General features: G+C 26.5%; 2 protein-coding genes across 6 annotated transcripts in view; one reads left to right on the top strand and one right to left on the bottom strand.

Annotated features, from left to right (window-relative positions):
• Positions 1 to 570: 570 nt before the first annotated feature.
• The window catches only part of LOC126894889 (UDP-glucosyltransferase 2-like), a 19786-nt gene continuing 4779 nt past the window's right edge, over positions 571 to 15577 (bottom strand). The window contains exons 1-6 of one of the 5 annotated variants that reach the window (XM_050666200.1): positions 7219 to 7323; positions 6234 to 6494; positions 5615 to 6172; positions 4149 to 4374; positions 3204 to 3423; positions 571 to 866 (exon numbers count right to left, since the gene is read on the bottom strand). In XM_050666200.1, coding sequence (XP_050522157.1) covers positions 626 to 866; positions 3204 to 3423; positions 4149 to 4374; positions 5615 to 6172; positions 6234 to 6494 — 1506 coding nt within the window. In that variant the 5' untranslated portion in view covers positions 7219 to 7323 and the 3' untranslated portion in view covers positions 571 to 625. Of the gene's footprint in view, positions 867 to 3169; positions 3424 to 4148; positions 4375 to 5614; positions 6173 to 6233; positions 6495 to 6699; positions 6812 to 6982; positions 7161 to 7218; positions 7324 to 15577 lie in introns of those variants that run through there. The other 4 variants (XM_050666198.1, XM_050666201.1, XM_050666202.1 and 1 more) reach the window with 4 other exon arrangements.
• LOC126894888 (UDP-glucosyltransferase 2-like) overlaps positions 13574 to 15577 on the top strand; it is a 6184-nt gene continuing 4180 nt past the window's right edge. Inside the window, exon 1 of the mRNA XM_050666197.1 lies at positions 13574 to 13774. The gene's annotated coding sequence lies outside the window, so the exon portion shown is untranslated. The remainder of the gene's footprint in view (positions 13775 to 15577) is intronic.

The raw sequence follows: 15577 nt of genomic DNA, 5'->3' as shown, positions 1-15577 counted from the left end.
CTTAATATAATAAGTCTTTTAGTTCCATAAGTTAACTATGTGTTTTTTTAGCTTAATTAAAGAATTAATTAAACTTTTGAATAATACAAAAACAAATAAATAACACTTATTATGTCACGGTTGACCATGCTTCAATTTTTTATATTACCACGGTCATATCATGGAATTCTTATCATTTCATAATTTAAGTTCTTCTACAATTATTTTCTCTTTTAACAATTTTGAAATTTAGACCATTCGAATAAATTTTTTATATTAACGCTTTCCACTCTCTAGTGCTAAAAATTAAAGCATCTTCCCGGCATTTTGATTTTGAATTAAATTGTACGCTAGATAGTACTATAAATAAGAAAAGAGACTTCGTTCATCTCCATCCACCCACACTTTAACAACTGTATGTGCGTAATATAAAATATACATCTTACGATATGTAAAGATGTATAATATGTATATTTAATATATAATGTGTTTTAAATAAAAATGTAACCCTACGGACCTCAATTTTAATCGACAATTAAAGTTTTAGAACTGTATAATAATTTATTATTGAATATAAAATTTTCATATGAGTAGTTTAAATATCAATTTTATTGAAATAGATGAATGAAAAAATATTTAATTAAAATTAAAAACATTTTTTCTTAATAAAAAAAAAAATACTAATTGTTATAAATAGAATAATCACTATAGTTCCTAAAATGTCTATCAAAAAGTATTGGTACCAGAGTGTGTTGATAGCATTTGATTTTAAATGATGTGCTCCATTATGACGCATAACATACTCTGTCCAGTAAACAACTGTATCTTGGGGACTAATTGGACGATCGTGAAATTTTCGAGATAGTTCCATTGCATTTTTTTTAAATCTGAAATTAAATAATTAATAAAAAATTGTATTATACAAAATATAATTTGATATTTTTTAACTACGAAATACCTCTGCCTAATAATTTGTAACGAAAAGAATTATGATGAATTTTTTATGAAAAAATTTAATTTATCAAATTAATATTAACGTCTCCATAAGAGGGTGTAACGTTAATCATAGATAAGATGAGAAAAAATAGACTTAAATGGTTTGGTCATGTTATGGGGAGAGAGGAATCGGAAGCGATAAGAATAGTTATCGAAATGAAGTTTGAAGAAAGAAGAGGAAGACCAAAAAAGAGATGGAGGAATGTAATTGAATGCGATATGAGGACGGCTGATGTGATCGTAGATGGTGTGGGTGATCGTATCAAGTAGAAGTTTAGGATAAGGGTCGTTGACCCCAATTAGTTGGGATTAAGGCGAGGAAAAAGGAGAAGAATATTGTCGTCTCCATGGTAATATCTTGATATCTAGATTTTTGTAATTTTCGAAAAGAAAAAAAAGAATACATATCTTTAAAAAAAATTATAATGTAAATAGGTTTTTATAGTAATGGTTAAGATGCAACCAAGAAACAAAAAAAAAGTTTAGTAACACTATAAAAGAACAAGGGCACTAAAGAAAGGACAACGGCATGAAACACAGTTTAAAATTTTTGCTATTGAATGCAATGTAAAGTCGGTAGAGTAAGGAGGTGTTTTTAAATGCTCTGATTGTAACTCAGTTCGGATATTTTTGTAAAATCGAGTTCTTCAACCTAGAGTTACTGGTTTTATAAAAATNAAGATGCAACCAAGAAACAAAAAAAAAAGTTTAGTAACACTATAAAAGAACAAGGGCACTAAAGAAAGGACAACGGCATGAAACACAGTTTAAAATTTTTGCTATTGAATGCAATGTAAAGTCGGTAGAGTAAGGAGGTGTTTTTAAATGCTCTGATTGTAACTCAGTTCGGATATTTTTGTAAAATCGAGTTCTTCAACCTAGAGTTACTGGTTTTATAAAAATGACATTGATGAATCGAGAAGAATAAATCGACCAATAGTTAAAGCAAATTTGCGAATTTAAATCATTATCAATGCCATTCGCAGCGACATATNTTACATTGATGAATCGAGAAGAATCGAGAAGAATAAATCGACCAATAGTTAAAGCAAATTTGCGAATTTAAATCATTATCAATGCCATTCGCAGCGACATATTTATTTGCAGGCAATATAGGCAACTTCCTACAGCGGCATATTTTATTGCAGGCAATATAGGCAACTTCCTACAGCGGCATATTTTAAGGGGCGGTAAATATTGAAGGCCAACAAATTTATAAAAAGCTAGCCAATTTTTTTATTTTTTGTTAAGACATATTGACTTCATAATAATTCATTTTCATTTATTGTATATTTATGATATGTATATTAATAGCTACAAGCAATTTATTTTATGATTTATTAATAAACATAGATTTGCTTGAAAAATATTTTTAAATACTATTTTTTTTTTGAGGAAAAATTAGTAGTTTTTGGTGAAAATATATAAAAATGAGCCCTCTCCGTCATAACGTAATGAAAGGTGGTAAATTTATAAATGCCTAGAGGTGGAAAATATGTGAATACGCTTCTAGCCACTCGTACTAATTTTTATTAACTATTATAATAGGAATGTCTAATTAATATTAGGGTTGGATTATGTTCACTAAAGAAAATTTATGTAAAGTTGCATAAATGTAAATTTCAAAATTTTGCAAGACAGATTTTATTATATTTTTTTCTAAAATTATTGGTGACTGTTTAGTAATTTTCATTTAATATGTTAAATTGTTTTAAAAATTTATTGGTTATAAAACTAAATTTTCACTACAACTAATAGTATAACTAACAAACTAATCCACATCCCTAGTCGTTATGCTTGCAATGTCATCGTCGCAATAAAACTGTTTTTTAGACATTTTCTTATCTCGCCAAAAGTTCACTTCAAAGGAGCAGGGTCAAGATATCAATTAATTTGTAAGAAATGTTGTATGAAATCACTTGTTTCTTATTATAGTAAAATAAAACTTTTGGAGCAAACATTAAAAAAGAAAAGTTTTACAAACGACCATAGTATGGAAGGTAAAATCCCCTGTGGTAAAGTATGAGATATTAAAATACTAGGGTCAAGCATTTATCCTACATATTATATTATAATGTATAAAAATCATTTCTGAGGAGTCCGGACTCCCAAATGTCGGATATTTTTTCTGAGGGTATAATTTAAATGTTAATTTTTGTTATTTTTGTAAACGTTGCAAATTAATTTTTTTTACTGTAGTTTTGTTGACTTGTAGAATTAAACATTACTTATGGTTGTTAATAATTTCTTTGACTTTTTCTAGAAATATTTGTTTTGTAAAATTCTTGTAGTCTAAGAGTAATCCAGATCCCCAATATTTAAATAACTCCAAATTCCTTGGCTGATCAAAAAATAGAGGGAATCCTAGTACTGGAATTCCAGCACTAATAGCTTCTATAACTCCAGAGTTTCCTCCGTGAGAGATGAAAAGTTTTACATTTGGATGGCCTAAATTATAAGAGAATTACACATCAAAATTATATTATGTAATTGATAATTTTTTTTTGACAATATATTAGTTGAACATATGTATAAAAATGGTTCCTTTTAAAATTGTACCCTGCCCTATGAATTAACTATATGATGTTAAGTCAAACATATTTTAATGTAAACATAAAGTGTGGGACAATGAACGGATAATTTTTAAATAGCTATTCAAAAGCTTGTGTTGATATTGAGATTTGTAATTTTTAATTTGTATTCTACACGAGTGACACAGATTTAACTAACAACTCCTGAAATTTAAGTACTTTAAAATTATAATTTTTTAATGATTTCATCTATTTACAAGAAACAAGGGAAACTGTTTCATTTTTTTGGGGGAATGTCTTCGACTAGATACGAATTGTGATATTTTAACGTATTGTTCATATTGTGTGAGCTGAGAATAAGTGGTAACAAACATAAAAATTATCACATCATAGTAAAATCAACCTTCTCAGCATCGCATCGAAGCTAAAATACAAAAGCTTAATATATTATATTAATTTTATAGCTTTGTGTTTTTTTTATTGAATTGCCATTTTTATAACTACTTAAATTAATAAGTTAAAATATTTTAAACATATTATCTTCTTTGAGTAGTTCAATTAGCTAATTACTTATTTTATACTTAGCATGGTACAATTTTTTTGTATAACAGAACTGTTGAAAAAACTAATATATTTTTTTACGTATAATGTCATATTGAGGAAGCCACTTCCTTGTAAATACATTTTTTGGCTGCCCAGTCATTGGCGTGTCTGATTCGTATTTCCATAACACTTTTTGAGGTAATTCTGCAAAACCTTCTTTAAAACCATTTTGTATATTTGTTGGAAGATCATGCATTCTAGTTACTGAACCCAAGTTAAAATATATTACTCCGTGTTCTGCTTCGTCTATAATTTTTTGCAAATCCTATAAATACTTTGAATTATGTATTAAATTTTAAAATAAAAAAAATGACTAAAAAAAAAATAGTATAACAATAATTAATTTTCATTATTAGGAACTCTCACGAACGTTATTACATTGAGTGCCCATAAAGTAATTTTCAAATGGAGGATAATGTTAAGCATAGTAGAAATGTTATAAATTAAAATAAAAGCTCGAAAAGCACTATTTTTGCAAGTTTAATTATTTGTCAATTGAGGACATGTACCATGTTTTCTTTTTAAGTGATTGATGTGACTTTAATTGTCCCCAGGGAAGTTATTTGTCGCCACTTTTTTTTAATTTTATTTGTTATTGATGTTTGTTCAGTATTTATGTTTTGCAAATACTTATTATTTAATGATGATTTGAAATTATTTTCTAAAATTAAAAGTGATATTGCAATGATGCACCCGATCTAGATTAATTTCGTAACTAGTGTTTAAAAAACCGACTTGAACTCAATATTTATAAATAAATAAATTGATTTTACTTACTTTCGATTAATAAATTGGTAAAATTATAAGTTAGCAAACATGAAAATTGATTGTGTCTCACATATAAAAGATGGGTATCGGACTATCAAGTAAATTATCATTTAATTATCAACTTGAAGTTATTTGAAATAAAGCATTAAAAATTTTAGGTTTTGTCAAAAGAAATTGTAATGAGTTTTCGGACCCATCTTGTTTAATAAAATTGTCCATTTCTTTAATATGATCAATACTGGAATTTGGTTCAATAGTTTGGAATTCAAGGCAGTCTGGTTTAATTGAAAGATTAGAAAATATGCAAATTAAATTTATTAAAATATTTGCATTAAAAGTAAAAGTTAAGAATATAACAAATAATGAGTTAATGAAATGTTATAAAATCAAATCATTTGAGACTAAAAGAAAATATCAATCTATATTGCTCTTTAATTTATTGGATAATAAGATATATTATTTAGAAATATTAAATATTATACTGTTTAATATTCCAAGACATTTTCATTTTTTTTCATAATACACGTTCTCAAATGAGGTCTTGTTTATGCTAATTAGTATTAAGAACTATTATTGTATTACTGTTTTAATGTTGTATTATTTGTTCTCTTTTTATACTAGGCTTATATATATATTAATAAATAAATAAAAAATATAAAATTATACTATTTTCGGTATAATTGAAGGTCTTTTAAAACACTAAATAAAAAAATCATGTGTTATGAAGTAATACTTACATTAGGTAATGGTTTTAATGGTTTTAAATGTATACCCCCTATTTCTTTAAAATTATTCGCCAATGGCTTAGGTAAATCATAACTAGAATGAGTGTTTAAAAAAACTATGGACACATTTCGGAGTAAAGTTTCCGCATCAGGTTTATTTTCACCAAAAAACATGCGTCCTATTTCGGTAGCTCTATTATCGTAATACTTGAAGGATATATTGATAGTCAAATAGTTAATAGTACTTAATAAACGATGAATAAATGTTTCAGACTTAGGATATGAAATGTGGAGAGGTGTTATATACGATGGATTTGCTGGATTGTCAAAAGATTCCTGGTACCAAGTCAACATTTGGCTGGAAACAATAGCTATTTGAGGTATATTTAAATAATTTCCCAAGTATAAATCACATCTTGAACCCAAGAGTTCAGTTATCACCACATCAAATCGTTTGGTACTTAAGATACGCTGAAATTCTGGAAGGCTATATATAATTTGACATATTTTTTGGTGAATGTCGTTTAAAAAATGTAAACAAGATACGGGAGGTTGAAATACTCCTATCACCTATAAATTTTAAATATTACTAAGGTTATTTTAATGTTTATAATAATTATATTTTTTTAACTTTTTCCCAAGGTTCTGCTACAGATATGTGTACAAGATTGGATATATCAATATTTGTGTAATTTTCGTGTGGAATTTTCCTTGGAAATGCCGATACAACAGTAATTTTATGCCCTCTATCCATAAGTATTTCAAGAACCGAACTCATTACGTTCCAATGACTGGTTCCTGGTATTGGTGACACAGCTAAAATTTCAGCGGCATTTAAAATATTTGTCATACCAAGAACTTGTGAAATAAACAGTGTCATGTAAAGGCACATCTGTTGACAGAAATATTTTCATAATTTTTAAATCTTCGTCTTAGCAAAATTTTAAAAGACAAAAAAAATGAATTTTTAAATAATAAAATATTCATTTATTACTAGCAACCCTAATTAATTTTTTCTTTGCTAAAAAGGTCATTACAATTAATATAATTACATTGTGACTCAGGTTATTTTCTAAAAAAAAAAAAATTTAGCTCACTTTGCAATGAATATCATGTTGTTATCAATTCAACGCTTTCATAAAATCGGCGCAATTTGAAGAGTAATTAAGTACAATTGATATGCAAAATGGGTATTATATTATTGAAGAATATTTATTTATAATAAATGATGTTAAAATAAATTATATTATAATATACATTGACAGAGATCAATTGTAAGTTAAAATAATAATAATAATAATTCATAATTTAAAACTGATTAGTTGAATAACGAAATTGATGCGACCAACACATAATATATTGTATAATAAACATACGTACCATAATATTATAAATCTATGATTTATTTCGGTAAATACATAAAAAGTACACAAGTTAAAAATTAGTTATCCTAATGAAGGAGTTTGGAAACATTTTAAAACCACTCAATTATACTATAGTACAATAATTGAACAATAAATTTGAAATGTTATATTATTTAAATGATGTTAGAAATTCATTATACGAAAGTACATATATTCATACAAAAATTAATTATCTTTTAACATATTAATTACCGATAAGGCACGATCTATGTAAAAATATTCTTTATCATTAATTTGTATAGCTGCGTCACTTTATTTGAACAAAGTATATAATCAATGATTAAAAAGTATTTGATGGTCCAAAGAAACCTATCACGTACAGACATACAATCTATAATTTTTATGTATTAACAAAGTATAAAAGAGGAAGGCAAAAAAATATAATAATAATTGTAATAAAAATAAAGTATAATAGATAATAAATAAGTGTTTAAAGTTCCTATTTTTATTTTTACTTATTAATATAATTTTGTTTACCTTGAGATGTGAAATCTTAATTTTTATTAAAGCGTCAAAAAGTTATATACATACAAATAAATTATGTAATTCAAATAGTCATATTTTGTTTTACATCATACTTTTTTATACTCCTACAAACCTTAGTAGATCTGTAAAACAGGGCACTCTGTTTATCATAACTAGTAATGTACAATTTCTTCAAAGAATAGTCACAGGAATATTCCCAAAATCGCAAAACTTGTCTGCAATATTTTAATTTTTATATATTTTTCAAATTGTATAGTAACTCAAAATGACATATAAAATTAGTTACTGATTGGTTTTGTATAATGATTGAGTTACTATGTGTTTCTTGAATAAAATTATATAATATAATTTTCTCTCAGGGTTTGAGTACTAGGGTTTTAAGAAAAGATGTAAAATATAGAATACCAAAGTGATGTTTGAACATTTATTAGAATAACAATTATTTAAAATAGAAATTATTGCGATTAATTATCATACTCTGAGTATGAATAAAGCGTACCAATAGTTATCTAAGCTTGTGCTGACTGTGAGTCGTGTCAATAAATACATCGAGCATAATATAGGAACAAGTGAGTTCTCTATCTTCACAAGAGAGTCTTAATTTGTATTGACCACACAGGTCATTTAGCATTATTATTTATTTAAATAACATTTTATTCTAGTAATCACTTAATTTTTCTGATTCCCTACTTAATTTATGTACTCATTATATTTAACTTTATACTTTATAAATCTTCTGTGAAATATAAGTTTATTTCGTGATATTGGAAGCTAGGTTGAATATAAATATACTTAATTTATAATGCATGCCAAACCACTTCTTGCACTTGTCAAAAGATCATTAAATGAAGAAGTAGTGAACCGAAATGATAGTTTTTGTACCCTTATATATTAAATTTAATCCATTTATATGTGCAAGAAGTGTCACGACCTTTCACTATTATCTGTTTATTACTCAAATGTGTTAGTTATTACATATAATTTTACTTAAAATTGATGATTTGTCACAACTAAAGAATTTCTTAGAGTTATTACATTAGATTTGTATCAATGCATTTTTGTACATATTTCTTGGAATAGTTTAAATGATTGACATAAATAATATAAATTTAATTGATGACTAATGGACTCTTTTTTTAGACATATGTTCCAAATTCTATTTTTATTCAACTTCATTGTTAAATACGTTATACAGATTATTTTTAAATATTTTACATATGAACAAAATATAACTGACAAGTTGTGACTTTTTTTTTAAATATATTATGTATTCTTAGACTATGTTAAAATCATATTTTTTATTATTCATTTTTAATAATAAAAATAATAAATTTTTTTTCTGAAATTCTAAATAACCAGTTTTCTTACAAAAATTATTAATTAGTCAATAACAATTTTAGGATAAGTAATTATTGAGTTACAAACTTTGTTCTTTTTTTTTGTTCTTTGTTGTTATATACAAAAAACTGGCTCAATCATTGACTTTTCAGGTAAAAAACCAAACTAATTCTTTGTTACTGACTTTTCTTCTATTATTCTTCTGTTTATTATTATTTTCCAAATTTTCATGCTATAAATCGTATATTTCAATAATATCCATACTCTTGTTTATCTCCTTTGATTTTAAATATCGGCACCACAATACTATTCCTCTATTTTTATTACATTTTCCCTTCTAATAGGATATAATTAAAAATATCCTTCAATCATCCAATGTCAACATTACCGAGTGTTTTCTATACAGGGTGTTCAGTAAGTCAGGAAACAAGTTTCTATTGTTCTCATTGTTACAAACAATGAGAACAATAGAAACCCGTTTCCTGACTTACTGAACACCCTGTATATCTACTTCATCTGATTCTCTTGTTTTATTCTTTTTATTGATGTCATAGTCTCTCATACCTCTTTCTCACCAATTAAATCTACTAGTCTCTCGTTCAACAAGATATCCTCTAATGTCTATCTTGGATATTTCTCATTCAATAATTTTCTAAAGTACTCTTTCTAGCTTTTTTCATACTGTCATCGCTCGTTAGCACTCTCTTATCACTTTTTGTAGACCTTACATTGTGATTATCTTTAGACCGGGATTCTCTTATTTTCGCAAGTCTATAGACTTCTTTTTCGCATTACTTTGTTTCTAGCAAATCATAAAACTCATTATATCTCTTAAACTTGGCCTTAATATCCGCACACTTGGCTTCTTTACACAAGCGTTTATACTCTATCCAATTTTCTCTCCTTTTGTCATACTTAAAACTTTTTTTATTACTCTCTGTGATTTTCTAAATGTCCTCATTCCACCTGACATTATACTTCTAATCTCACAAACAATCTTCTTATCAGTATTCTTTTTACAACTAGTAAATCTATTCAACAGATGATTTATGTCTCCCTTGGTATTCTACGCCGTACTTTAAACCGCCTTTTATACCACCTTTAAAAACTATTTTTTTCTTTTTCCCCTTTCAATTTCCACTATCGAATCCTAGATTCTCCTCCTGTGTTCTTTTTGTTTTTGTATAATCTCATCCCACTATACTACAATTCCATTATCACCAGTCTATGTTTTGTAGTTACATTCTAGCCTGGGATAACTTTATAATCTTTTAATCACTTTATACTCTCTCTTTTCACATAAAATAATCAATCTGTGATTTATTACTCGCATTCTTATAAGTTATATAATGTTTTTCCCACTTTCTAAAATAATTATTAAAAACAGCAAGTTCAAATGATATTGCAAAATCCAGGATTCTTTCTCTAGCCTCATTCTTCCCACTAAAGCCATATCCTTCGTGTCTCCTTTCATAACCTCTCCTCTTATTACCGACGTGTCATTAGTCGCCTCTTACGACTGGTAGAGGAGCCGTGGAAGTATTATTATCCTCTATCCACAGGGATAGAGGATAAGTATACTGTCCCCCAAGTTTTTCGTAGTGGCTATCACAGGAGTGACTTTATGGTTATGGCTGAATGTTAGCCAAGGAAAGCAGCGGAGTGATGGGTCACCTAGGTGATGCTATTCTTGATGCCTACTGGCCTTTTACAGTGAGAAGATACACTGGAGATTACGCATACCATAATGCGAAGTGGTTTGGATAGTGCCACAGCCCTACCAAAGTGGCCGAGGTAGGTGCAAGCCAAAGGAAAACAGTACGGACAACCTAATTATCCGGTGCTGGTGTTCCGTTTGAAGACACAGTGCGAACAAGGACCGATGGTAACATCGATCCGGTTTGTACTGACCCTTCGAGCCCAGTAAATAGCACCCAGTGCTAACACTGATCACGATTGTAGGTGGAACTCTTCGGAGAGAAACGATAAAAGACAATAAACATTGTCCCTTAAGTCTACTCCTATTTACGATAATGTTGCCAAATACTATACTTAATCTCAAAAATTTTCACCCCTTTCTTCATACAGAAAATACTGATTCCAAAAATATTACGATAATATTTATGTAAATAATTTTTATAAATAAAAATGGTGATTAACATTTATACAGTTTTTTCTATAAATTTCTGTAATTTTTAATGTTAGCTAATTTAATGCTAAACATGTATCTGTGTTTATCTAAAAACCAATAAAAACCAATAAAAAAATATGAAAAGAAAATATTTTTATAATATAGTTTTTAAGGGTAATTATTAAATTTGGAAATTTCTTTTATACTTAGTAAAATTTAAATTATCTCGATAGTTTACAAAGTTTTTTGAAGTGATGTTTGAATTACTTTTATTAAGATTTTCATTACAATCTGTTACAAGAACGAGTTGTTATAATTAAGATATGTTATTTTTAAATTGTAATAGCACAATGCAAATCATATTATTTCATAGAAAAATTGTTTTTTCAAATATTTTTGAAAATATAAATCATACCTTACCAATATCAACGGAATCAATAAATATTCAGTCAATATATAATACAAAAACATTGAATAATTGGGTAACTGCCAAAGAAAATTTACTAAAACATAAGTATAAAAATTGTAACAACTAGCCCCACTCTCCCTTACTCAATTATTAATTATCAATAATTAATCCTTGCACGAGTTTAATTCGTGCAATGATTATACAAAAGGTGAATGTAAAAGTATTGTTTTAAAACTACCGAATTTTAATCTAATGTTATATAACAACTTAAAAAGATAATTACTTTAAATGTAATTTAATTAGTTATATGAAATTATTTATTTCGAGGATGATCTAAAGCAGATGATTACGAGATTATGTATTTTAGAAAATTATGAATATAATAGTAAAAATAGTAGTGGACTCGTTACACTAAGATTTTTTTTAATATATCATCCTAAGTGGTGAACATTGTGTTTAGTTTATTTATGAAATATGTACCCAGAACAAGTTTATTAATTTTAATTTTTACCTAAATACTCTTATAAGAACGTAATATTATTTTATTTTATTAAATAATAAAAGAAAAATAGTGATGGTAATATTATAGTACCCTTCACTTCTGGACAACCTTAAATATGACGAAAAGAGTGAAGATATGTAATAATTTAACTAGAAATAAGTTCTTAAACAATATTACTCTATGCCCATCTACGCACCTAATCTTAAGGTTATGCTCTACCTTTTTGATATCGTGTAAGAAGTTTGGGTAAAGAGTAATACTGATTATAAATAAAAATATGTTTCAATTGTAATAAATTTTGAAGTGCAATCTCTCTCTTTATATATATATTTTATCTAAGGACGATAGAAAACTATATTCTAACAGTGTCCTCAAGGCTATTCCTTATCTTTTTGGTATAGTGTAAGCAGTCAAATAGAGAATTTATGAAAATTATTATTAGTGAAAATCTATCTTAATACTGAAATAGTTTAAAAGTTATAAAATTAGAAATCAGAAACAGACGCAGGTTTTATAAGAGAAAATCTTAAAGTGTGCTCGTCGTCGATGACATATGTTGTTGATGCATAATATTGGTTACAATTAAGAGAGACGACTTCCAATAAAATAGCCGAGTCCATTGAAATGAGAAATCAACGTAAGACCATTTCAAGTAATCAAGTAATGAAATTAAGGAAAGTACTGACATTTAGCGTGCTTTATTTTCAAAAACTTCATGTAATAAAGAAGGTAAAGTAGAGATATATTTATAAGGCTGTTTAATTCAAACTAAAAATGCTAGACCGTTTTACATACATCAAACACCGAGGTTCCATCAAACCCCAGTAGTAAAACTTATCTTTTTGTTTGTTACATATTAATAGAATGTCATCTTAACAACGGGTGATTAAAATATTATCTATGATACATTACAGGATTTAATAATATTCTAATTCTCAAACAATGGCAAAGAAGGTACCGCTCGATTGGCGAGAAAATTACCATTGTCATTTTAAAACGGTTCAATGTCGTTTTATATAATATTCAATTAAAAAAACCTTAATAATATAGATAAAATAAATTTAATGAAGTATTTATAAATTTATAACACACTGCACCGATTAACAAATAATAGAAAACAGGCCACTCAATGTGGAGACGAGTCTCCCTATTTTCGTAAAAAAACCATTATCGCTGCAATCCCATTTCCGAGCTCTACAATTATTGTCTATCTATTGAAATTGAGAATGATATTCAAACGTTAACCTATCGACATTAACTTTTAAAAATAAATTAATTTGAGAAATAAAATTAGTAAATATAAAAATTACGTAATATATTGATAAGTGTAAAATTTGTCTCCGTTAAATAATCATAGTATTGTTAATTACTAAGTAAATAGACTATTTTAAAACTAGTTTGAAAATAAATTCTTATTATCACGATTTACAGTAAATTTTTAGTACTCATTAATAATACATGAAGACTTTAATTATTTTTTCATGCTCAATCAAATAGAAAACTTAAATAAAACAGCGATAATTTCTCGTAATTTAATTAGAAAAATTGTTTGTAATGTAGATAAAAATATATAATTAAATAATCAATTTTATCTTTTTCATACGGCAATGTTTAGTTTATTTATGAAATAAATATTAGGATGTGATAATTTTTTATAATTGAAATACATACTTGATGCCATCAATGATATACTCAGTAGTCTTGTTTCTTATACAGTTTTATTAACATTTTAATAGTAATTTAATTTCTAACAGTACGAAAATTTCAATAATTAAAACATTTATAATGGTTGAAATTTAATAATATTAGATATTCTTAAAATTGCCCATAAAGTTTTATTACAGAGTCAGTTTAATTTTCCATATAATTAATATAAAAGAAGGTAAGCACTTTTCATATTAAAATAAATTGGTGTATTAGATTTATAATAATTTCAATTTTAGCTTCGATGCGAAGCTGAGAAGGTATTAATTTTACTATGATGTGTTTTTTTTACTTTTTTTTTATATCTGTTACCACTTTTTCTCAGCTCTCATCTGACCAATTTCTTTCATCGATACGTAAAAAGATTAAAAATTGTATCTAGTCAAATACATTATCCTCATAAATTGAAAAAATGTTCCTTGTTCCCCGTAAACGGGGGAAATCTTCAAAAAAATTACAAATTTAAAAATCGCTATTTTCGATATTTTTCAATTTTTTTTACTAAAAACTGCCGTAACTTTTTTAAAAATAAACATATCAATATAATTCTTTTTTTTATAGATGCATGATGTCATTACCTATCATTTGGTATATTTTTTTTATAAATCTGACTTTTTACCTGCCCACAGGGGGGGATTTAAAATGACAACTTTTTTACAAAAAATTAATTTTTTCAACTTAACTTTTGAAAGTGTTCCGGAAATACTGACACTTTTATATATATCTTAAATTAAAGCTAATGTAATATACTTTATTATGGTAAAAAAAAATTTCGGACTTTATTTTATCTTCATGGTGAAAATAGACATTAAACTTAATAAAAAAAATACGATTTTTGTAAAAAAATTCTTTTTTATATTTTTAACTTTATAATGCTATAACTTCTTGAAAGATGTATGGATCAATATAATTCTTTTTTTTGTAGATGCATGATGTCTTTACCTATCATTTGGTATATTTTTTTTATAAATCTGACTTTTTACCTGCCTACAGGGGGGGATTCAAAATGACAACTTTTTCACAAAAAATTGACTTTTTCAACTTAAATTTTGAAAGTGTTCCGGAAAGTCTGACACTTTTATATATATCTTAAATTAAAGCTAATGTAATATACTTTATTATGGAAAAAAAAAATTTCGGACTTTATTTTATCTTCATGGTGAAAATGGCTACCAAATGCTATTATTGTGTGAAAATTCTCAATTTTATTTTTTACATTTTTAACATTATAATGCTATAACTTATTGAAAAGTGTATTGATCAATATAATTTTTTTATGGGAAATACTATTTTCTAATAATCTCTTTTTTATTCGACATACTTTGTCTTAATCAGGATATTAATAAGGAACTAGCAGTTTATGAAGCTTTTGGAATAATCCACCAATTTTTTAAAATTAAACACTATCTAAAGATTTGCATCGAAGCGTTTTTTTTTGATAGTGATTTTAATCACTGTCAGATATCATTATACTTGATCCAACTATACCACGTCACCACTGTGCCGCGACCCCCCTGTGCTGGGTTTTTTTTTTAAGTANACTTTTGAAAGTGTTCCGGAAATACTGACACTTTTATATATATCTTAAATTAATGAAAATGTAATATACTTTATTATGGAAAAAAAATTCGGACGACTTTATTTTATCTTCAAGGTGAAAATGGCTACCAAATGCTATTATTGTGTGAAAATTCTCAATTTTATTTTTTACATTTTTAACATTATAATGCTATAACTTATTGAAAAGTGTATTGATCAATATAATTTTTTTATGGGAAATACTATTTTCTAATAATCTCTTTTTTATTCGACATACTTTGTCTTAATCAGGATATTAATAAGGAACTAGCAGTTTATGAAGCTTTTGGAATAATCCACCAATTTTTTAAAATTAAACACTATCTAAAGATTTGCATCGAAGCGTTTTTTTTTGATAGTGATTTTAATCACTGTCAGATATCATTATACTTGATCCAACTAT

This window comes from Daktulosphaira vitifoliae, unplaced genomic scaffold (assembly GCF_025091365.1).
Source record: "Daktulosphaira vitifoliae isolate Bord-2020 unplaced genomic scaffold, ASM2509136v1 Scaffold_1, whole genome shotgun sequence".
Classification (NCBI taxonomy): Eukaryota; Metazoa; Arthropoda; class Insecta; order Hemiptera; family Phylloxeridae; genus Daktulosphaira; species Daktulosphaira vitifoliae.
The sequence above is the reverse complement of the archived record's forward strand: the minus strand, read 5'-3'. Positions and strand labels throughout refer to the sequence as shown.